At 51.5% G+C, this 22797-nt stretch overlaps 1 protein-coding gene across 5 annotated transcripts; it reads left to right on the top strand.

Moving 5' to 3' along the window:
* The first annotated feature begins 24 nt into the window (after nt 1-24).
* URB2 (URB2 ribosome biogenesis homolog) lies at nt 25-22413 on the top strand. 5 transcript variants are annotated; one of them, XM_037069487.1, is made up of 12 exons: nt 25-335; nt 2054-2192; nt 4027-4203; nt 5847-9171; nt 11161-11321; nt 11603-11713; nt 13631-13873; nt 15292-15379; nt 18022-18161; nt 21284-21332; nt 21585-21741; nt 21773-22413. In XM_037069487.1, the coding sequence occupies exons 2-11, from the start codon at nt 2067-2069 to the stop codon at nt 21731-21733; spliced, it is 4569 nt and encodes a 1522-aa protein (XP_036925382.1). In that variant the 5' UTR covers nt 25-335; nt 2054-2066; the 3' UTR covers nt 21734-21741; nt 21773-22413. The 5 variants fall into 5 exon arrangements, with proteins under 5 accessions (XP_036925382.1, XP_036925379.1, XP_036925378.1 ...); XM_037069484.1 differs by lacking the exons at nt 21585-21741; nt 21773-22413 and adding an exon at nt 21521-21562 and having other exon boundaries at nt 25-474; nt 21284-21489; XM_037069483.1 differs by lacking the exons at nt 21585-21741; nt 21773-22413 and adding an exon at nt 21521-21562 and having other exon boundaries at nt 21284-21489.
* Nucleotides 22414-22797: the final 384 nt, after the last annotated feature.

Here is a 22797-nt window from a genome sequence, read left to right on the forward strand (position 1 = left end):
CCGCCCCGCCCCGCCGCGCCGCCGCCGTCTGGCGGAAGGAGCCGGGGGGCCGGTCTCACGTGGTGGGGGTGCCCGGGAGCCCCGACTAGCCGCCGCCGTGCTCCGTCCTCGCCCGTGGTACCTATCCCGGCCGGGCTTGGAGGCGAGCTCCTGAACCTGGGAGCTGCCCTCCGTCCTCCTCTGCCGTCCCTACCGGCGGCAGGGCCAGAGGTGAACCCCTTACCTGGGACCACCTGCAGGTTGGTCCCTACCCGGGGTCGGCCTGGAGGGTGAGCACCTAACCTGGGGACGTCCCTCCTCCCCCGCCGGCGGCCCCTACCGAGAGTGGACCCGAGGTGAGCGCGTTACCTGGGGGCGACCCTCCGCCCCGGACCCCGTCCCTCCCCGGGTTCTGCGCTAGGCGAGAACCGTCTGGGCCCGCTCCTTCCGCGACAGTCGGAGTGTAGCCACTCAGAAGCAGCCTCTGCGTGAGAGGTACCGGGGCTTTGCTGTCCGCCGTGTGCTGTTCGCATCCCTTGCTAGGACCGCTGGGGGGCACCCAGAGCGGAACGTGGGTAGAGCCGGGAGGTACCTGGGGCGTCTTTGTAGCCAGTTCTGCAAATACTTTTTGAGTACTTTGTAGCTATGGTGATGGCTACACACATACTGAACTTAGAAATTAAGTAACTAGTTGTTAGATATTGGACGTTTTGACAAAACGGGAGAATGACGGTGCGCGACTGTTCCTGTTCTCTGTAGTAAAGTGAAGGATACGATGCTTAATGTAAATGTCCATCATCCAGTGTTTGCTCGAGTCCCTTGTAGTTACCCGCTCACAGTAAGTTTTCAAGGTAGGTCTGTAGGATTTCAGGCCCCACAGATTTAAAAAGTGCAAGTGATCCAGCTGAGAGTTTTTAGGTTTGACAGTTTCATATTAGAATCATGGCGCTGCGATTTTGGGGGGTATTTTTGTTGTGTTATTTCGTTTTTTATTTCCAAGTCAGTATTTACAAATGAAAAACAAACAAAAAACCAGTATTTCAGTATTAAGTATCATGAAAATTTTTTCTTTTGAATAAGTGACTTGCGTACTTTCATGTAATGAAAATGGCTTGATCAGATGTTTCTTCTTTTTACTGTGAAACTCAAAGCTACATTTACTTTAGTTATATAAAATGACAGATTGTTAGCATGTTTGCTTTCCTCCTTGTTCATGATTTTAGTGTACTCCATATTTACGGTCTTAACTATGTAGCCGCACTTTGCAGAGTGATTTTGGAAGCAGCATGTCTTTGTAAACTTATTATATATTAACAAACCGTTATAGTGGGAAGTTACTTTTGTAGCTGAAATAACTGTACTCCCATTGAGAGTGGGTTTATAATACTGTAGTTCTTTCTGTTTAGAATATTACTTTTTATAAATACTGCTTATTTAGCTCACTGAACTACTTAATGGAGTTGTTTCAATACATAATATATAGTATATTTGGGGGGATTTGTACAGAAACTTAACTTTTTAACCTAAAACCATATGTGAATGACTCCTCTTTTACAAGGAGTTTAAACACTTTGCCCAGTTCCATTCATGCACACTCACTTTTGAGAATGTGATGTTTTGTCACAGCATGAATGCTTAGACCGGTATATGTAATCCATCTTCTGCCTGCTTTTGTCTGAATTTCTTTGGCCCTAGCAACTTATGTATAGATTTATGCCCAAAATTCTGTTGATGTATTTTAACTCATTAAAGGAATAATACACACACACACACACACATATACACATCCAGGGTCCGGGAGAAGTAGGGCCTGCTTGAGTGTGGTTGGTACGGTAATAATATGGGTGTAATAATTTATATTTTGAATTTGAACATTTTACCTAAAATGTCCTATGGTGTGCTTGAATGTGATATTGTTATGTTACAAAATTGCATGCTTAAGATTTTATAATAAAAAGGGGGCGCTATTTGTGCCAGGCCCTGTTCTATTGGACAGTAAGGTATGTAATGTTCATTTTCTAATGCCTGTTGAGTTTTACGTTAGTATAATTTTTTCCATTGTTTTATATTGTAGATAAAGTATAGCGATGGCTGCTGTTTATTCTGGCATTTCCCATAAGCTTAAAAGCAAGGCAACTTCCTGGGAAGACAAACTAAAGCTAGCTCACTTCGCCTGGATCTCCCACCAGTGCATTCTTCCAAATAAAGAACAAGTAAGTCTAATGTGAAACTTACATTTTTATAACCTAATATAATGGTCATTTATGTAGATTGCATGTTGACATTTAGTTAAAATTTTAGAAGATTAGAAAAATGGCTGGGAGAGGACACTTGGCTGGAAGTTAAAGTAATGTCTGAAAAAAAGGAACGTCACGTGTTTCATTACCAAACTTTATCTGTTGCAAACCTCAGGAAGCATCTCTTATAATCCAAATTAAGTGTATACACCAGTGAACAGCTTGAGAATTAAGTCACCGAAATGAGATTCTGAGTGTGTGGTAGCTCCGTTTGTTTGTAAATCCAGAGTGATGCTCCATATGTAACTGTTGAAGCTTCGTTAAACGTCATTGGAATTTGATGAGTTCAAGGTAGGGAAGTAGAGAAGCTTCAGTATTTGTGCTAAGCCATTCTAGAGATGGAGTAGGGAGCAAGAAGGACATTGCCCTCTACTAACATTTCTCGATATTATTTGGCTAAGTGTATTCGGATGAGCTCATGAGACTCATGAGCTCATGAGTCACATACACCGTGTGCTAGTATTAAAGCAGATAGCACGCAATGTGTCAAAGGTGGATTCCGTCTGTTAAAATGATGGGGTACAGAAAGGAGAACACCTGCGTATCCAGCAGGTTCCAAAGCTGGCTGTACCTGAGATCCATGACAGCGTCACCTGGCAAGTGCTACACGTGTTGAGACACAAGGGGAAGTTATGTGGGCATTTTTAAATTTTTATTTTTCAATTACAGTGGGCATTCAGTATTCTTTTTTTATATTAGTTTGAAGTGTACATCACAGTGGTTAGACCATCGTATGATTTGCAAAGCAGTCCCCCTGATATTTTAAGTATCCGCCTGGCACCATGCATAGTTAGTACGATGTTCTTGACTGTATTTTCTATGCTGTAGTTTACATCCCTGTGACTGTTCTGTGACTACCCATCTGCCTATCCCTTCACCTTTTTCACCCAGTCCCCCAGCTCCGCCCCCCCGCCCCCCCTGCAGTCATCAGTTTGTTCTCTGTATCTGCGAGTCTATTTCTCCATTTAGTTTTTCTTTGACTTCGCACGGAGGCGACATTGTGCGGTATTTTTCTGTCTCCGTCAACTTATTTCACTGAGCAAAATACCATCTAGGTCCATCCGTGTAAGGTTTCATTCTCTTTTATGGCCATGGCAGGCGATTTGACCAGCGTCTCCACTCCCCTCTCCTGGGAGGTTTTCTCCTTTTAGCATCTCTCACTGCTCATACTGTGATGGACAGTTCCGGTGCTGTGAACGGAGGCCTCACCACCTTCCCTTGTGTTCATGAACGAGGAAGCACGTCACAGTAATGGAAATACCTGTGTCCAACACTCCTTTGCATAAAGCACTTGTGCATCATTGTACAGGAGACTTTCTCTGTCTTCTAGATGAGGTCAGTAGCTTTAAAGCTACAGGTAACGTGGGAAGCCAGGACACAAACTCCTGTCTTTTAATAGCATTTTTGCTGTATTTTGTTGCCATTCTGAGCAATTACTGTGTTTCTCACTTGAAATTTAGTATAACTATAGAGAAGTTACAAGAAACTTTCAAGAGTTTCACTTGAAACTTTTGATTGGCCTCAAATGAAGACAAAATTGTTTTTATTCTGGATTTATTCTTTAATAATAAACAGTTCAAGATAACAAGACACTTACGTGATATTACATCATCAGAGGTGAGTTTTAGAGGAGACTTTTCTCCTCCAGGCAGTTGGATTTGCTTATACACGAATGTCTCTAAATGTCCAGTGGTTTTATTTATCGGTAAATAAATTCATTTATTTCAGGGTATATTTCTTCCAAATTTAGGTGTTACTTGATTGGGCAGGACAGTCATTAGCTGCGTTTTATAAGAGAAAACTTGAACTGGAGGAAGACACTGTGGAAAGGCTGTGGGTCTATGTGGATCACATTCTGCATAGCAGGAAATTACAGAATCTCCTCAAGAATGGGAAGACGATTAACCTTCAGGTTTCCCTAATCAAGGTAATAGTTCCTTGTGTTGTCCTGTATGGGGTGCGTGCCTCTCTGTTGATTTCCCACCAATGCTGGAAACTTACTTGTTTTACGGTTAATTACATGAGGATAGAGGAAGTAATCAAGGCAGGGAAGAAGGAAGTCATGTTAGAATTATTATAATGACTGTTACTCATTGAATGAGTGCTGTGTACTCTGCATTGGGCTAAGTACTTTGCTATTTAATATTCATGAAGTGGTTGTTGATTACCTTTTTAATAGGAAAAGATAGCCAGCAAATGATGCTACTTTGTGCGATATCCCCTGCCCCCAACCGTTCTGTTGGCCTGAAGGGAGGTCAAGGGCCAAACTCTAGATAGGAATTTCCTCAGATTCTTGACTCAAAGTGATTTCAAAGCCTCAGGTCACAATTATGAACGTCACTGTCAAAACCGAGTGTTTGGAACACCCTGAGAATAGGGTGCCAATGAAAAGCGTGAACGGTGAGCACTGAGCCTCACAGAGGTTGAGTAAGGTGCTGAAAGCCACCCAGCTGGTGAATGGTGTGGCCCGCCTGGTCGCAGAGCCTGTGCCCTCTGCTGTCACTCTGCTGTGCCCACGTGTGTGCAGGGAGAGAAACATGGGGACTGAAGAATGAAATAATTGAGTTGTGTAGAATTAAGTAGATGGTTCGTAGGCTTTAGTGATTCTCAAAATGAAGTTCCAAATTGCGCGTCACTGCTTCGAATATTAGACTGGCGACCACTGAACTGGGTTACTCTGCATGCGCTTCATCTCTGTGCGTTTTAGCAAAGTCGTTTTAAAACTTACGTGTGCTTTGTATAATTACATAGAATATTGATCCTGTAGTACATGCATCCATTGGATAATTAAATTGCCCTTTGGGTATAAATGTGGACAAAGTATTACAGGTGAGTTGTGTGATCAGAAGTGCTTAGAGATCCCTGTGGCAGTGCACTGGCGTTTGAGTATTTGGCATTTTCATTTCACCTTTTCCAGAGCCATCAGTTACTTGAATGGAGATAATCACACCTGTCATTCGGCTACTGATAGTTGAGCACCTGGGACAAATCCAATTCCCAGATGCCGTAAGGCTGGGAGCAAGTTACGTAGCCTATGAGGGAATTTTGCAATCTCCCCAGCCCTCATAATTCCTGCAGCGTGTGGATTTCCAAATTTTGGAAGTATACACTCTGGATTTGCTACATCATACCTAGTAACTGAAAACATTTGCTTTCCTCTTTTAAGAGTGCCTTTTGCTTCGGCTTTACAAACAGGAACAGTATAATTAAGTGCAAAAATGTACTTTGGTTGACAGGATCACAACCAAAGGCCCCTGTCCATCGACCTGTAATAACTGAGCTGGATCGCAGGCTTAGGATGTTCAGAGTTGAGGCCTCATAAAACCCAGCTCTTTAAAAAGGGACAGCAGGTTTACAAAGGTGCTGCTCTGCTTCCTTTTTTAACTTTGTTTTTATGGAAGGATGTGTAACAGAAATAAAATGGGTTCAAGTTCACATAGATGTGATAATCTGGCCTTTCTCTTTTATCAAGATGAGGGAAAGGGGCGAGTTGGTTGATTCTGCTGTGCTTTCTGTGTGTATGTGAGGGTTTATGGCAGTAATGAGCTTTCTTTCTTTCTCGATGTTCAGATCATAAATGAGAGAATAGCGGAGTTCTCGCTCTCAGGATCCCAGACGAACATCTGTGCTGTGCTCAGCTGCTGCCAGGGCATCCTCTCGACGCCCGCCCTTGCGGTCATCTACACGGCCAGGCAGGAGCTGATGGTGGCCTTGCTGAGCCAGCTGTGCTGGTCGGCCTGCAGGCAGCCAGCGGCAGCCGTGGTGGCCCAGTTATTGGAGGTCATTCATCTGGCCCTTGGCCATTACCTCTTGATCCAGCAGCAGCAGGTGAACCCAAGGCGTGCCTTTGGAGAGGTGACTGGGCATCTGCTCCAGCCCTGCCTGGTCCTGAGGCACCTACTCTCAGGGGGCACGTGGACGCAGGCTGGCCAGGGCCAGCTGCGGCAGGCGCTGAGCCGGGACCTACGGAGTCGGATAGAGGCCGTGCTTCGAGGTGGTGTTTTTCAGCTGGAGCTGCTCTCGTCCTACAAGGAGGAGCTCTTGGACCAGAAGCAGGGGGACTCGAAGATGGGGGCCATGAAGAATCTCCTCGCCCCCATGGACACTGTGGTTGCCAGGCTGGTAGATGCTGGCTACTGCGAGTCCTCCCTTCATGCCATGGTTGTGGCCAACTCGGTGGCTTTGCTGTATAAGCTCTTTCTAGACTCTTATTTCAAGGAGGGGAATCAGCTTCTCTGCTTCCAGGTGCTTCCCCGGCTGTTTGGCTGCTTGAGGATCTCCCACCTGCAGGAGGAGCAGCTGCAAGCCCTGTCCACAGGGGATTGGACCACAGAGCTCCTGGTCGTGGAGCAGCTGCTGAGCTCCGTGGTGAGCAACAACATCTACAACATCGCGGCCGATAAGATCCGGCACGGAGAGGTTCAGTTCCACTTCTACCGCCGCGTGGCCGAGCTGCTGATAAACCACTCGCAGGCGTCCGTGCCGGCCTGGTTCCGCTGCCTCAGGGCTCTGATGTCTCTGAACCATTTGATCCTGGAGCCAGACCTGGACGACTTGTTGGCTGCAGCGTGGATCGATGCAGACATAGCAGAGTTTCGAACCAGAAAGGCCCAGGAGGCCCTTATTCACACTCTCTTCCAGACGTACGTCAAACTCCGCCAAGTGCCACGGCTGTTTGAGGAGATCCTGGGGGTGATGTGTCGTCCTGCGGCCGAGGCGCTGCGGCAGCCGGTGCTGGCTGCGGGCCCCTCCTCGGTGCTCTGTGAGTGCCTCCTGGAGCTGCCTCCAAGTCAGGTCTTGGACGTGTGGTCCCTGGTGCTGGAGAAGTTCCAGTCCTTGGTCCTGCCTTATTTGCGGGATGACGCTGACATGGCCCTGAAGTCTCTGTCCCTGAGCTTTCTGCTGCACTGTATCATGTTCAACATGCGGAGCCTGGACGGCAACACCCCTCTGCCCGTCATCAGACGGATGCAGGGCACAATGCAGAGGATGCTCCAAGAGCTCGTGAAGCCCCTGCTGGACCTCCTGCTGGACCCCCCAGGCCCAGAGCCGGAGCTGTGGCTGCAGAAGGTCGGTGACTCCGCGCTGCTGCTCTCCCACACCTGGGCACAGGTTGACACGATGCTCAGTTTGAACTGTAGCCAGTATCAGCCTGCATCTGGGGCCCCTGCACGCGTTGCCCTGGAGGGCTCCAACTTCCCCCTGTTGCTCCCAGGTGTAGAAACACACCATTGGAAGAAGGTAGAAAAGATCACAGCTCAGTTTGACTCTGTGGGCAGGTATTGCTTAGAACAGCTCTACTTGCAGAAAATGAAAAGGACTTTGATGCAGACTGGTTTCCAGTGTGAAGAAGCCCTCTGTACTCTGAGGGGTGATGCCGCCTACATCCTTGCTTCTGGCAGAGACAGCTTGACTGAGGGGACGACAGCTTCGTGGGATGGCCAGGTGGGGACAGTGAGTGCGGTCACATACCCTGTAGCTCACTGGCACTTGATTGTGTCAAATCTCACAATCTTAACACCCTATCTTTGTCCAGATGACGAGAGATACCTGGCCAGTGTCCTCCTGAACACTTTGCCAATGAGGAAAGACCAGGAGGGCTCAGCAGATGAACAGCCAGACATCACACTTGAAAAAATATCCGAGGCCCTGTTTCACAGCCCCCTCTTCCCAGAAATGCAGTCCCTGTACTCTGCCTTCCTGCTGTGCCTCACTGAGAGGTGTGCCAGCGTGCTGCGTTCTGGTGCCCGGGGCGACCCACGGCTTCTCGGGCAGCAGCTGCCCTGGCTTTTTGAAAAGGACCCCACAGATGTGGCCCGTTGGGAAACCAAACATGCCAGAGTCGGACCTGAAGGTACAGAATCAAGAGGAGAAATTGCCCAAAACCTGCTGTCCTTGGCCAAGAGTGACTTCCCCATTGGGCTGGAGGCAGAGCAGTTGGAGAGCACCCTGGGGCTTTTGGAAGTCGTGTCTGCGCTGCAGCTGGACGGCCTCTCGACCGCCTGCCACACGCGCTTCTTCCTTCTGTTACTGTCCACGGCCATGGCCAAGCTGCGGGGCTCCTGCTGCTCCTCACAGACCCTTAAGTTTCTGATGACCTGCTACCGGCTTCTTGGTTTCCTGCAAAGAGGGAAGAGTGCCCGTTCAGTGCTCAAGGTCATGTACGTCAGTGATCTTTTTGAAATCGTACTGACCTCACTGTTCAAAGCCAGTAGCAGATTTCTTATTGACGAGGATGACCCCTCTTGGCTGGAACTCCTCCAAGTGGTAGGGGCCTTCTTAGAACAGCTCCTGCAGATGCTTGTCCAGCTGAAGCTCAGCTTGGTGCTCAACTTTGGGAAAATCATCGCATTTCTCTCCGGCTGCAGAGTGCACACTGAAGCAACTTCAGGCAAACAGAGGAAAAATCAGAATCCTCTGGGCCGGCAGCTCCTTCTGGTGTCTCTGGCCACGTTGTGCCACGTCCTGGGGCCTTTTGTCCAGGAGCGGAGGCGGCAGCCCGAGGCCCCGGAGGCACTGCAGGGCCTGTTGCAGCAGGCGGCGGTCCAGCTGGGCGCCCTGCTGCAGCTCTGTGCGCCTCGTGAGGCCCGGGGCCTGCACTCCGCCTTCCTCTCCTCGGTCTGCACGCTCTTGGAAGTGGACGTGGGCCAGCACTCCAGGCCCAGTGAGACCGAGATTTCGCAAGTCATGGACAAGACGCTGCTGTCTGGTCCCGCCCTCTACCACAGCGTTTACTCGCAAGTACTGTCTGCGTTGCCGGCCCTGGCAGGACAGTCCCAGGCCTTCCAGGCAGCCGTGCAGTTTTTGACCCTCTTCTCCTCGGCCCCAGAGCTGCACCCTAGGAAGGAGTCTGTTTTTACCTCCGTGTTTCATTCTGTGAGAAACGTTCTCGCAGGTAAGACGACGTCTCTCGAGCTCGTTCTGTACTCTGGAGCATTTGGGAAAAGCTAGCGAAAAGGCCCTCGGGGTGAGTTGCCGGCCTCCCCTCCCAGGAGCAGGTGTTCATTTCAGAAGGCACGAGGCGAGGGTGAGTGGGGAGGAAGTCGCCCTTGCAGGCCCCCCCCCCCGCCCCCCCTGGCATCCCTGTCCAGTCTGTGTGCCCTCTGCCCCGGTTAGCCGTCACCTTCACAGCGTCCCTGTGTTTGACACACGGGGGTGTGGTGCTCCGTGTCCTAGTTGTTCACTGATTTTGGAGAAAGTTCTAGTTTTTTGTTGTGAAATCTCTGCTTCTCTTTTCCAGCGTTGATCTGCTCTGGCCCTGGGTTAGTGCCTTCTTCTGAGTAGACTCCTCATGTCAGATCCTCAGTGCCAGCAGTTAGCTTAATAAATACACAAAACCTGCCACCTTCTGAGAAGCGACAATGACTTAATTTGGAGGGAACCTCATAAAATTCCCTGGGGGCAGGACTTCAGCCCCCTAGGTTTCAATGTAGTGCCAGCGGTCATCGGAGCCATGGGTGCCAAACGGCTCAGATGGTGATGTCACCGCAGTGTTGGGTAGGATGTCACAGGACCATGGAGCCAGCCAGTGTCTTTGTGCATGAGGATCCCAAATCTGAGGTCCCCTAGGTCATACGAAGGTTAATGGGCCAGACGTTACCCCTGTTTCAAGATAGCACATATCACATAGCACACCCCGTGGCGTGGGTTTGTTCTCTTTTTGTTCTGGTTGTTGTTGGGGCTGTGCTTAGTTAGGATGAATCGTCTGAGGTGAGGTTGGGGAGACTGTCAGCCAGGCCTGACCCTCAGAACCCATGCCAGCCTCTCCACTTCCCGGTGGAGAAGCTGTGACCGGTGAGGAGAGCCCAAGGTGCGCGCAGATTTGAAAGTGTTCCGTGGGGTCTTGTGGGAAGTACCGCCGCCTGGGCCAAGGCCAGGCTGAAGCACTGAGGCCTGAACTGTGCCGCAGGTGCCTTCCTTTCAGTGGCCTTCCTGTCTGTGTCATGATGGTGGGCAGACTGGTACCCTAATTACAGCTGTGACACAGATCGTGGAAAGTGAGCCAGACTGTGGGGCCAAGGCGGAGAGGCTGCACGCAGGCAGAGCATCAGCAAGCAGTGGTCGTGGAAGGGGAGGCAGGCCGGGTGGGGGTGGAGGACGGGGGCGCTAATGGCAAGCCTTTTGTGGGGTCCACACTCTGCGGGGCCAGCCCAGCACTTGGTGCTCTTAGGTGCCTTCCACTGTGAGGGGCTTGAGGCCCAGAGAGGCCGTGTGTCTAGGCTCTTACAGCTTGTGGGAGACAGCATCCAGCTCGCTCAGTGCCTGTGGCCCTGCCGCCCTCAGTGCCGCACCAAGTAAGTGCAGACGGGGACTGGGAAGGCACCCTGGCCGTGTGCGGCAGCCTGACCACAGAAACGCGGCTGGAAAGAGCAGCTGGGGTCAGACCGTAAAGGGCCCTGAATGTCCTCACTTTGGGGTCAGTTATGAAGTCGTGGGCCAGGGGGCCTAGGGACATTTAGGAGGTTCTCCTGCTTTAAGTGAGAGACACCCAGGTGACTGCAGCAGGCAGTCCCCGGATGTTGAGGGTTCTTCTCATCTCTTGAATGTGTCCCTCTGCTTAAATGTGCCAACCCACCCCTGAGACCTGCTGGTTTCGTAAAAGAGTTCAAGGAAAGCAGAGGAAAGCTAGAAGGTGAGCAGCGGTCCCATCTCCGCCATCCAGAGGGAAGCCCTGCTGAGCTTCGTTATCGTCCCCCACCTCCAGCTGTCTGCTCCGTGGGCTCGAGAAGCATCGGGCTGCGACTGTGGGTGCCCAGACTGGGGGCATCTCCATGCCCCTGGGACGGTGACCACATGCCCGTGTGCTGTGAGGTCTGGGGCTCCGCTCATTTGTTTCACCCCTCTTGTCCGTCACATCTACAGTTTTAATTTCTGTTCCACGCAGATCCTGCGGTTCCGGTTCAGGTAATTCAGGACATCGAGCCTCATTTGGGAGCCTTGTTCACCCACATGCTAGCGGTGGGGACCACAGAGGACTTCAGGGGGATGCTGCAGTGTGTTCTCCAAGGGCTGGACGTCAGGAACGCGTGGCAAGCAGACCAGCCGGTGGGTTGCTCCTCCCTCCCTCGGCCGGCAGGCGTGTGAACGGTAGTAGCTCAACGGGAAAACTTGAGTGGCCATGTCACCCCTGGAGCCAAACACAAAAACTGACAGAGACTCCAGGAGTTTGTGGAGGGAGCGCAGGCTCCTGAGGCCTCGCTGGTGCCTCGGGCAGCTGGGCCGCACCAGCCGGGGGTTCTCTGATTTCAGCAGCGGCCACTGGCTCCTTTCCAAGGTGGACTTTCCGAGAGTTGACTATTTCCACTAAAATTTCTCTTTTCTCCTAGACCATTCTGTCGTCTGTAACACTGGTCAAGTTGCTGCTGAACTGCCCGCTCGACGGAGAGAAAGCGAGCCTGTTCTGGCGTGCGTGCCCGCAGATAGTCACGGCTCTGACGGTGAGTGCTCCACTGCCTCTCCCGCCTCCTGTCCACACAGAGGGCGGCGCTGGCTTCTCCGTTCGCCGGCTTTAGGCAGAGTGTTCCGGAGCTGTGTCCCAAAGACGGTCTTGAGCAGAGTGCGTTGCCGTCCTCAGGCGTCCCGTCACCCTCTTTCTGCGCACATCAGGGTCACCATAGAGGATGTGGAGTGGAAGGGTGTGCAGGGCCACTGAGGAGCGTGGGGAAGCATTTGCTTTTGTTTTTGTGCCTGGTGCCAGTGTTGGTTTTAATGGCAGTGCCAACCAGGAGGTCACACATCAGTTCTGGTTGGTAACTCTGCGAGTGTGAGAGGCCCCTGCCTCGCTGGGCAGGCGGTGGCCCTCCTGACAGGCTGTGGTAGAAGGGGTGTGGCGACAGAGGGGGCTGCTGAGGCAGCCTGCTGAAATTAGGGTGGGAAGGAGTTCTGGAGTTTCCTTTGTCCCCACCAAATGTCGTGGTTGGTGTAATGCAGTCACTTGTTCTAGACGGGTGTGTGTATTCAAAGTCTGATGCAGCGAGAAAAAGTGGCTTTATAGAATGGCGTGGCCACGTTGCAGACAGATTATCATTACAGTCCCACACAGACGTCGCAGACTGGGCCCTGGTGACCGTGCAGTGATCACAGGGCTTCCTGTTTCACTAGGACAGCAGCCGACTTGAGCCTGGGGCTGTCTCAGAGTTTCTGTCCTCTGAAGCATCTGGCGTTAGAGTTTCACTTCAGCTCAGAAGATCAACATCTATTTTACCATCATTATCAGCTCTACTGCTGGTTTGTGCTGGGAGAATTGCCCTCAGTTATCATATTCTTGGGGCAGAGGGCCCAAGGAATAGACCTACTCTTTTTTTAAAAAGATGATTATTAATTTTAGAGAGAAAGAGGAACATCAAAGTGAAAGAAACATTGATCAGTTTCCTCCCATATGTGCTCCGACCAGGGGTCAAACTCATGACCTAGGCATGTGCTCTGACTGGGAATCGAACCCTCAGCCTTTTGGCATATAGCACGACACTAACCAACTGAGCCACACCAGCCAGGGTGTGACCTTGTCTCTTGTTTTTCTGTTTTGTTGTTTCCCTCAGAACCTGCATTAGTAGGCGACTCCTGTCTCTCCCTGTAGGGGGTGGGGTGGGAGGGGCATGAGGAAGAGGAGGAGGAGTGTGTATGTGGGGGTAGAGTCAGAGAAGAGGGGCCGCATGGCTGGTGAGCAGTGTGGGCTGTGGGCGTGGCAGGTCTATGCTGAGGGAACACCAGGCTGGAAGTGGCTGAGATAACCCTAAGCAGGATAGCGTGGGGTTAGCATGGTCAGACACCCAGAAAATGGTGAGCATTGTGGGGGACGGGCCCCATGAGGCCTCGGCAGGGGTGCTGTTTACAGACGCCGGGCGGCAGGCTGGGGGGGCGTGTTGCAGGTGAGCGCCCCTAGGTTTTGTAGGGAGACTGTGCTGGCCCTCGTCTTGAGTCTTCTCTTCGTGATATAGAAAAGTAACGGAGCATCTTCCGCCGGAGCTGATGGTTAGAAATGTAGCAAGTGGAGTTTCATTACAGACATGCAGAACCAAGGCTTTTTTAGGAAAACGTTGTTCTTTTGTATCTGATGTGAAGTTTTCTTGTTTTGAGAAATTGGATGACTCAGCTCTGATAAGAAATCACTTCTCAGGATAGATGAGTCCCACAAAGTGCAGCCCCAAGTGGGCAAGTCGGTAGTGGTCACCCTGGGACGTGGGTCGCTGGCCTCCTTGTCACCTGGAGCTCCCCGCCGACCACGTCGAAGCAAGGGGGGGTTTGGACATTCGTACTTCCGTCACTGCCGTTCTCTCCTCTGTTGGCTTCAGTTGTTGTCATTTCCGTTGAGAGTCACCATCAGTTTCTTTTCTTTGTTCCTTCTTGGCCTGTAGCTACAGAACCGAGAGGCCTGTCAGGAGCAGCCCCTGCCCTTGGCGTTGGTGGAGTCCATCTTGGACGTGCTGGCCGCCCTGCTGCGACAGGGGGAGGAGGCCATCAGCAACCCGCACCACGTCAGCCTGGCCTTCAGCATCCTGCTGACGGTCCCATTGGACCACCTGAAGCCCGAGGAGTACGGGAGCATCTTCCCGCGGGTGCACAACGCGCTCTTCTCCATCTTGCAGTGCCACCCGAAGGTGAGGGGGCGGAGGACCAGGGTGCCAAGCAGCCTTTCCTCTGTGAGCGGGGTAAATGTGCCTGCAGAAAAGCGGCAGCAGAGCATCACTGGAGCGGGATAGTGATGCTACTGATTGGCTAGGTAGACAGTCAGTCCCAGTGACAGCCAGAGCCAGAGCGGCTTCTCAGGCCCGGGAGGGCCTGGCCTGCCCAGTGGGCTCTTCGAGTGAGTTGGTCTTCGCTGGACCCGACGCTCCCAATAGCGCTTGTGCCGTAGCCCTTTAAGGAAACTCCTTAGAAATTACTCAGTTTCCACAGGTCATCTGTTTGCATGGCATGCACCTGCTTAGCTTTCTTCTTGGGCTTGTAACGCAGATGGATCTCGAGAGTGAGCCACCGGGGTTCCCATTTTTAGTGTGCGCCTTTCAAACTAAATGGACACTAGAAACAGAGGCCTCATAGAGCAGAGTCCTGTTCAGCCAACGTCCAGGGAACATTCGCTGCGTGTCCCACTCCCCACTATAACAAGTCAAAGCAGGCGGTGATCCCGTTTCATGGACAAGGAGCAGGTTCAGAGTCCCGCGGGGACCTGACCCACACCGTGAGAGACATCTGAGTCTTGGAGCTGAGACTGGACTTCTCTGGCCAGGCGTTCTTTGCACTGCACCACCTCCGCCTGCGGGACGCACTGGGACTCGTAAATAAGGAGGGAGACCCCCGTCCACGGGCACATCACCTCGTTCTAGGTGGTTCAGTGTTCTGAGGTTAGAGATCCATTTCAAAAACGTCTGCTCTCTGGCAAACTCAGCGCTTGTGATACTGGGCCTCACTCCAATGCCTTCCCCACCTAACGGTTGCCTTTGGCCCTGACTGTCTCGTCCCCAGCTTTGTTATTAAATCTCTCTGCTGGTAGTTAGGGTTTTACGTGACCGTGCAATATAAATACAACGGCAAGCAATCACCAACTGAAACTGTGGGTCTTGCAAAAGATGCAGAATTTCATGCAGCTGATAAAAGTGATGTTAACCGTGTAGAGCTGCTGCCAGACCAGGAACAAGTGACCGTTGAGCAGAACTAGACTGTTGAAGGAGAGCATTGGCGAGGACGGTGATGTGGTGTTGCCATGGGGATGATGAGGCTGCTCATAGCTGTTCACCTTCACGTAGCCTGCGGGGTAGGGAGCAGGAAGGGGGCCCAGGTGGGGCTCGGTCGGTGTTGGTGGTGTGCACAGTAGGTCCTCTGACCTGAAATGTTAAAGGGTCACGCAGGGCGAGGGGGTTCCCTAGAAAGTCCAGGGAAAAGGAATGTGCCTCAGCTGTTTTGAGTGTCCTAGGGAATGGGGTTTAGACAGAAATCAAGATGAGCTCCTTGAGACAGAAGTTGAAATCAACAACTGCCTATGTATTTTTTTATATCTTTTTGTCTGTTATTATTACAGGTAATGCGGAAAGCCATCCCTTCTTTCTTGAGCTGCTTTAATAGGCTGCTGTTTTCAGTTATTCATGAAGGACGGCAGAAAGATAAAGGTAATGATTCAGACTCATGGCATCAGCCACACAATTTCAAATGTGTTTATCTTGCAGTGTCTCTGGCCACAGACGTTACTGAAAATAAAACCACCCAGCTGAGTGTAAGTAAGAGAAATATTCAGGTCATCAAATGAATACGCTAAACAGTTTTTTGAAAAATTTCAAACTGTCACAGCTTTTTACTGTGTCTAGAACAGTGAATGCATTTGGTATCTCCTAATTGAAATAGTTCTTTTGCTGGAAAGAATAAGTACCTAGATTCAGGAAATGTTTGCTCTCATGAAAAGAGGTTGTAAAAGGGACCGCAGTCCCATTTGGCCTTAAGGCCTTCATATTTCACTGGGGACCTTAGAGAGGAGGCGGCAGGCACGGAGCCGTGGCGCTGTGTGAAGGCACTGAGCTCCGCCTGCCGCTCACCATTCCATTCCCATCTTGGCGAAGTCCTGTTTGCTGACCAGGGAAGCAGGCTGCCGTTGGCGGCGGCACGAGTCACATCCACAGCTTGTTTTCCAGCCGTGCAGTCTGTTGATCCCTGCTAAATTTCTAATTTGGGGAAGAGTCGCATGAATTAAAAGTGCTCATGAAGCAAGGCTGTCTATGCACTGCTTCTCGTTTGCACGGCTCGGGCTGCCTCGTGCCTTTTGGGGTGCTGAGCATGAGCACGAGGACAGGGCGTGTGACAGGGGCCCTGGGGCTCAGAGGAGGGTCCGTAAGTCACCTGGAGGGCGTCAGGGAGGCCTGGGCTTCGGCTCTGGACCGAGGAGCAGTTCGAGAGGGGTGTTTCACACCTCCCCCTGCCGGGGTGAATCATTTTAACGGGTTCTGGCTTGTAGGTTTAAGCCGTAACTTCTTAAACAACTAATTTTTGAGTAAAAAAAAAAAAGGTGTGGTTAACACTGCACTCTAATTCCCCAATTATTCTGCCTGGTCTGGGGTTAGTTGGGGGTTACACAGTTTGGTGTTTGGCTTCCTCCCGTGCTGCGTGCTGCGTGCTGCGTGCGCCTCAGTGTAGCACTGTGACTGCATGGAGGAGCAGGGCTGGGAAATGGTTTCCAGGTCCCATGCCGGCCTCGGTCGGCTGGTGGTGGCTGACAGCAGTTCCGTGTTGAGGCCTCTGAGGTCACGTCTCAGCTACACAGGCAAGAGTCCCTGTTCTGGCTCTCAAGGGCCTTGACAGGAGGTGGGACATGACGACGAGGGGGAAGCCCTGGGCCCAGTCTCACCAGGCCATGAGCGGAGCTTTGCTCACACGCTGGCACAGGTACATCCTGTGTGTGCTCAGACGCATGTCCTTTGTCCCAGGGAGCTCAGGCGCATGTGACCCATGCTTGGCTCTGTGCCGCTTGTCCTGCCGCATCCATGTCGGTGCAGCTCAGTCATCTCTAGTTGGCCAAGACCCTGCGCTCTGATGCGTTTGTGGCCGGACCGAGTAGGAATTTCACTGTTGACTTCCGGGTTGGCACTGGTGCCCTCCTTTGTGACCACACATTACAGCCACCATTCGTGCTATGAGCGGTGTGTGTGGGGGGGGCAGTCTCACGAGAGAAGGAAGGAGTGGTGTCCATCACCTGCTGGGGTGCATTGCCTGCTGAAACAGCCACGTGAATGTCAACAGTTTACATGATTTCACAAAGTGACATTGATGTAGAAAAATTCCACGTACATGTTTGTATGCATAATCAAGGTCTTAAAAAGACATTGTACACTCTAAAAATCAAGGTTATTAAGGCATAATGTATGAGAACCAAACTGCATCTACTCAAAGTACACAATTCAGTGCACTTCGATAGTTTGCTACGTGCAGGGGACCACCACCACAGTCGAAATACAGAGTGCTTGCATCGTCCCCGAGATATCCTCTTGTGGTCCATTCCCCCAGCCTGGCGCTAGCCCCAGGCAACCACGGGCCTGTTTTTGTTACTGTAATCGTTTGCATTTTCTAGACTTTTGTAACAGCAGGTGCATCACCCTGGTGGGTGGTGAGAGCCAGGGCAGGCACCTGGGCTCTGTTGTGAAGGCCAGGGGGCCACCATGAATTCCTGATTTAGCTCCCTTGGTTGGTTTGAATTCCTCAGGCGGTTTCTTAAGAAGGACCTGGTGGCCTGGCTCCTTACAGTGGAAAGAAACAGGGATCAGAAAGAAACCTGGGAAGACAGGAATGATAACTGAGTCTTGTGTGTGTGTCTGTCTGAGAAAGAAAAATTCTGTGTAGTTTCTGAAGTGGAGGGATGCAAGGACATCATTAGGCCATCTTATCTTTAACGTCACGTGATGTTAGAAACCATTTTCACAGAGAATTTTCTATTTTTTTCTGCCTATTTAAGTCTGCCTTGTAGAAATCTGTCTCCTTTTTAAATACAATAGCTATTCTTGATTTCATCCTAAAAAAATTTGATTATTCTCAATAAACTCTTAATAAAAACCACGTACTCTAGATTATTTTAAGTGTTCTTCCCTTTGTTGTGTAGATAAATATTTGGACATATTCTCCCTCCCGCATTCTGTCTGCAAAGTAAGCTAATGAAAGTGGGAAAAGGGGAAGATCTGAGTAGTCTGGGGCTGTAGTAAAAGGATGAAGCTGGGAGAATGAAATTGCGTGGCTTGGAGCTGATTGGTTTGGAAACACTTTGCTTCTGTAGGGAGCGCAGACAACCTGCCAGCGGTCCTCGAGTGCGCACGCCTGGTGGAGAGGATGTACAGCCACATCGCAGCGCAGGCCGAGGACTTCACGGTGTTCGCCCCCTTCATGGTGGCCCAGTACCTGACGGAGGTGCAGAAGGTAGGCTGGGCGGAGGGCTCCACCGAGTGCTTCCGTTTGGAGTCCTTCGTAGTGGGGCTCCTCAACCCAAGTGGCAAGCGCCGTTTTGGGTCTGCCTCTCCTCTGTTGTGACAGTGTGTCCTGCCTGTCCCCAGGTATGGAGCAGAGCTGTGGAGGGTGTGGCGAGGTGACATTCCAGGGCTGTGGTGTGGGGACATGGGAGGCCCCCAGTAGCTGGGAGGTCTCCATCTGTCCCCAGCACCAACCTCAGGCCTGTTTTGGTTAGTCTGTGAGTAGTCAGGGAGACAAAATGCCCCAGGCGTAGGCACAGAACTGGGCTCGCTGGTGACCAGAAAGAGGGCTTCCCGGGCCTGTAGTTGTCGGGCATGTGCACTTGACCCAGCTGCTCGCAGACCCTCACCGTCAATTGCGTGGTAGGGATACGAGCAGACCTGGTTAAAACTGCTGGGAGTTTGTGACGCGAGAGGCGCTGTGTTTTCCAAGGGCCCTTCGGCTGAGTGGCTTCCTCAGGGACCCTGGCATGGTGTCCGCTGCTCCAGACCCTGTTTTAGGACAAGTCTGTCACCACAACTAACACAAACCCACCAGCCCTGCCCCCTCAGCCAGTGAAGGTGCCTGTCGTGGGTGGGCAGTCGGCCAGGTGTGGGCAGGCGGAACATGCTTAGGGGGCGGCCCGGCCCCCAGGGTGCACACATGGTCCTCGGCAGGCCCAGCGTGCGTGAGCTTCGGCAGCACGCCAGCGCCCTGCACCTCATCCTTTGGTGTGGGCTTGGCGTTTGGTTTCCTTGGAACTGTTTAGCATTTTGTAGAATCTTGATATTTTTCCAAGGCCTGAAGTCATTAATACATAAGCGTTTGCTGAAGGAAAAGCTGACATTATTTTCTGTTTCACTGAAGAATAAAATGAGACACAGTGATATCACTTCACTAAGGGCCAAGAAGAGAGGCAATAATTTTTTGAACTCTTAAGTCATTCATTATTACTCTGAGATTTATTTTATGAAAAGTCTCTTGTTTCCTGGCCTTACTATTGGTGTGTAATTTATGTTTATCAGTTATTTTTTTTATTTGTAATCTTGGAAGCCAGAGGCCTTGGGAATTATCAAAGTCTCTAGTATCCCAGAATCCACTGGCAGGAGAGACTGCGTCTTATATTTTATTCGCTTTTCAATTTAGTAATGCAGAAAGTATTCCACGTGCACTGGAGGCTTCTACTGAGAGAGCCGTGGATCTTTCTAAACCAGGAAGACATTTCTGAGATTAGTTATTGCTGGGCAGCTAAGTGAGCCCACTTCGTGTTCCCTGGTATTTCCGTGGAGTGGGGCCTGGGGTGCCTGTCAGCTGTTTGAGCAGGTGACCTGGTGGGACCGTGTCCTTCGGCAGAAGCAGCGACCCGGGCAGCTCTTGTTCCTCCGTGCAGCCCTGTGCCGCGGTGGCGACGAGCCTGGAAAGAGCGCAGTCCCTGCCTCTTTTCCCCGTAGGCCGGATCCCCAGCTGCCCCTCTTGATGCTTCGGGAAGCAGTTGGTGCCACCCATCCTGCCTGCGGCGCCTGCGGCTCCTCAGAGACGGTTCGCTTGCTGGCCAGGGGCCCTCGGGTTGCAGGACTGACTTTTTCCTCCCGCGTTACAAATAGGTTGTCTGAAACCCAAAGATGGGGTGGCCGTGTGGTTTTGATGCCACTGGCCGCCCGTTGCCCACCAGAGCCCTCTGCTCGGGGCTGCGCTAATGAGGCCCCACCTAGGTGGGGGGTTGTGACGGGCGTGGCTTCAGGCCTCAGGGCTGCCCCTGAAGATCACTTCCCGCCTTTTTGCCTGTGGAAGTGCAATTACTTGTTTAGTGTGTGGCGATCGAGTGAACGAATGAGTGGCCAGCTTGAAAAGTCCTCACCCCACCGGTGAGAGGAAGGACTTCTTCTGTTTGTCATTTGTCCTTTTTGTTTTTTCCCTCCCTAATGCCGTATTCTGAAGTCACAGATAAGGCAGTGCATCTCTGCCCTTGAGTTCTTACAATTTCAGGCGATCATCTGCCACAGTTTTTTCTGTCATATGAAGACGATCATGACTTTGAAGAATGGTATCTTTTTAGTGGCAGGCACAAATGGCCTCTTTAGGAATTTGCCTCCCAGTGGTTGCCTGGGTGACTCAGACTCCTCCCAGTTAGTAAGTTCCGTCCCCACTGGCGGCTGTGATAGGCAGAGAGGCACTGTGGTTTGCAGATGGCCTCTCCCAGGTCCTCAGGATGTGCATACAGAATCAGCCACACCCCAGGTCTCTCAGCTGGGCCTCTTCGTGCTCAGTGCAGTGCCAGGCTCAGCCGCAACCTGAGTTTCTGCTGCAGATGCGCGTGGGGCCTGACTCCCCGCCCTGTGTCTAGATGCTGGTTTGAATTGGATCCAAAAGTTTGTGCATGAAATCCAGTGCAGCTGCATCAGAGCTGGACCACCCCCCGCCCCCTGCCCCCCATGGCTGTGCCCCAGATTTTAGTTAACCCAGAAGTTCAGGAAAGAAATTGGTCCCTGTAGGCACAGAGGCCAATCCAGCCATTCTGGGGCAGTTAGGAACTTAGGGCCTGTTGTGCTATTGTTGCTGGGAATAAAAATACCCAGTAAGTAGCAATCGAATCACATCTGATGTGGGGTGGCAGGAAGTGAGCTAGTTGCTCCTCAGCCCGGCAGTGATCTGTTTGGAGAGTGTCGGAGCCCGTCCGATCCCCGGCTCGCCCTGCTCCGGGGGAGGGGCAGCCATGGCAGTGAACTCTGTGCTGGTTAGTGCAGCTTCCCATGTGACTGACCATGTGGAAGGGTTTCACACCGCGTGCTGGCGGCTCTTCCCGGTTTTTAAATGTAGAGTCCCGGTTTTAGATGCCCCTGTTGAGCACACAGGCTCCTGCGTTTGTTTATCAGAGCTACCCCTAGGGCGCTTTATTCCAGGTTTTTGTTCACTCGAGTTGGCTTCTGTTTCCCCGAAATATAAACTTTCAAGATGTAAATATTTAGTTATATAAGGTGTTTGCAACACAATATCTTAATCTCTTTTCAAGTTGGAAGTGGATGTTGAAATTCCCTGTCAGGTCCCCCTCGGCCTTGCCCTGTCTGCTCTCAGGACAGTGTGTCCCTCCCCAGGTCACCCTGTCCCCGGCCGTGAAGGGCCCCCTGCGGGAGGGCATCTACCTGCTCCTGGACCTCTGCATTGAGCCGGACGTGCAGTTCCTCCGGGCCTCGCTGCCCCCGGGCCTCAGAGACGTCTTCACGGAGCTGCACAGCGACTACACGAAGCACCACAAGGGGAAGCACGAGGGGGAGCGGAGGTACGCCGTCTGAGGCTGCGCCGCTGCGGCCGTCCCTGGGCCCGTCCCCGCGCCCTGGAGGAGGGTGACTTCCGATCGGCTCATTCGCAATGGGAACGTGGAAATGAGGATTATTNTGCTCCTGGACCTCTGCATTGAGCCGGACGTGCAGTTCCTCCGGGCCTCGCTGCCCCCGGGCCTCAGAGACGTCTTCACGGAGCTGCACAGCGACTACACGAAGCACCACAAGGGGAAGCACGAGGGGGAGCGGAGGTACGCCGTCTGAGGCTGCGCCGCTGCGGCCGTCCCTGCGCCCGTCCCCGCGCCCTGGAGGAGGGTGACTTCCGACCGGCTCATTCGCAATGGGAACGTGGAAATGAGGATTATTTAATGTGCGTGTTGTATTTTACAGTCATGTTGTCAACACAATATTTTTAACATATATTTTTTATGCAGTAAGTTATGCAATGGAATCCTGAAAATAGCACCTTAGAATGAGGTGAATTCAATAAAAAGTTGCTGAGCCCCTCTCGTGGCCATTCCAGAGGCAGTTCCTGCCTCATTCCCTCTCTCCACCAGGAACTATGTGGAACTTGTTGTTTTACGTCAGGTACATGGCTGTGTAATGAAGTCCACTTACACATCTTGGCCTTGGATCTTTCTCAAGTCACGTGGGAGTACTGTGGAAATGGCACTGTTTCTGAGGCTGCCTCCTGATGGCACTGGGAACGCTAGAGCCCCGCGGCGCAGCGGGAGCTGGGGGCACTGCCCTGCCCGGGGGTGGGTGCAGTTGTGCGGGGGCTGGTTGGATGGCCAGTCTCCTGCCTGCCTTTCTGCTCCAGCTCTGCATGTGCTTTAGATGTATTTTCTATTCAGTCGAAGAAATGCTCCTAACTATTGTTTTCTCCTGCCTCAGCAATGTATTTCATTATGTCAATCTCAGAAAAATAAAAATGAAAGGGAAAACTATTTTTTTAGCGGAAGGATTTTTAAAAGCATTTAGTTTCAGCCTCTGTGTTTTCCTTGGAGTACTTTGTTTTCATCCCTTTGAGATACACACACGCACACTCACACACGTGTGAGTGTGTAAGTGATTGTAGTTGCCAAAATGGATCATAAATCCAATTTTGTTTGTTTTGTTTTGGCTGCCTAACAACTTTTCCTGTGAAAAGTTCAGTAACATCTTTGGGTCTCTAGAGGCATTTGGAACACTTTTTAACGGCTTCGTAGTAGTAGTCCATTGACGAGATGCAGCTGTTCCATTTCATAAACCCCCCCGCGGCCAGACAACAGGGTCTTCCCAAACTCCCCCTCACACATGGTGCTTGCAGCTGAGTCTTTCCTTCTTTT

This window comes from Sturnira hondurensis, unplaced genomic scaffold (assembly GCF_014824575.4).
Source record: "Sturnira hondurensis isolate 20B ecotype Veracruz unplaced genomic scaffold, ASM1482457v3 Scaffold0018525, whole genome shotgun sequence".
In the NCBI taxonomy this organism is placed as follows: domain Eukaryota; kingdom Metazoa; phylum Chordata; class Mammalia; order Chiroptera; family Phyllostomidae; genus Sturnira; species Sturnira hondurensis.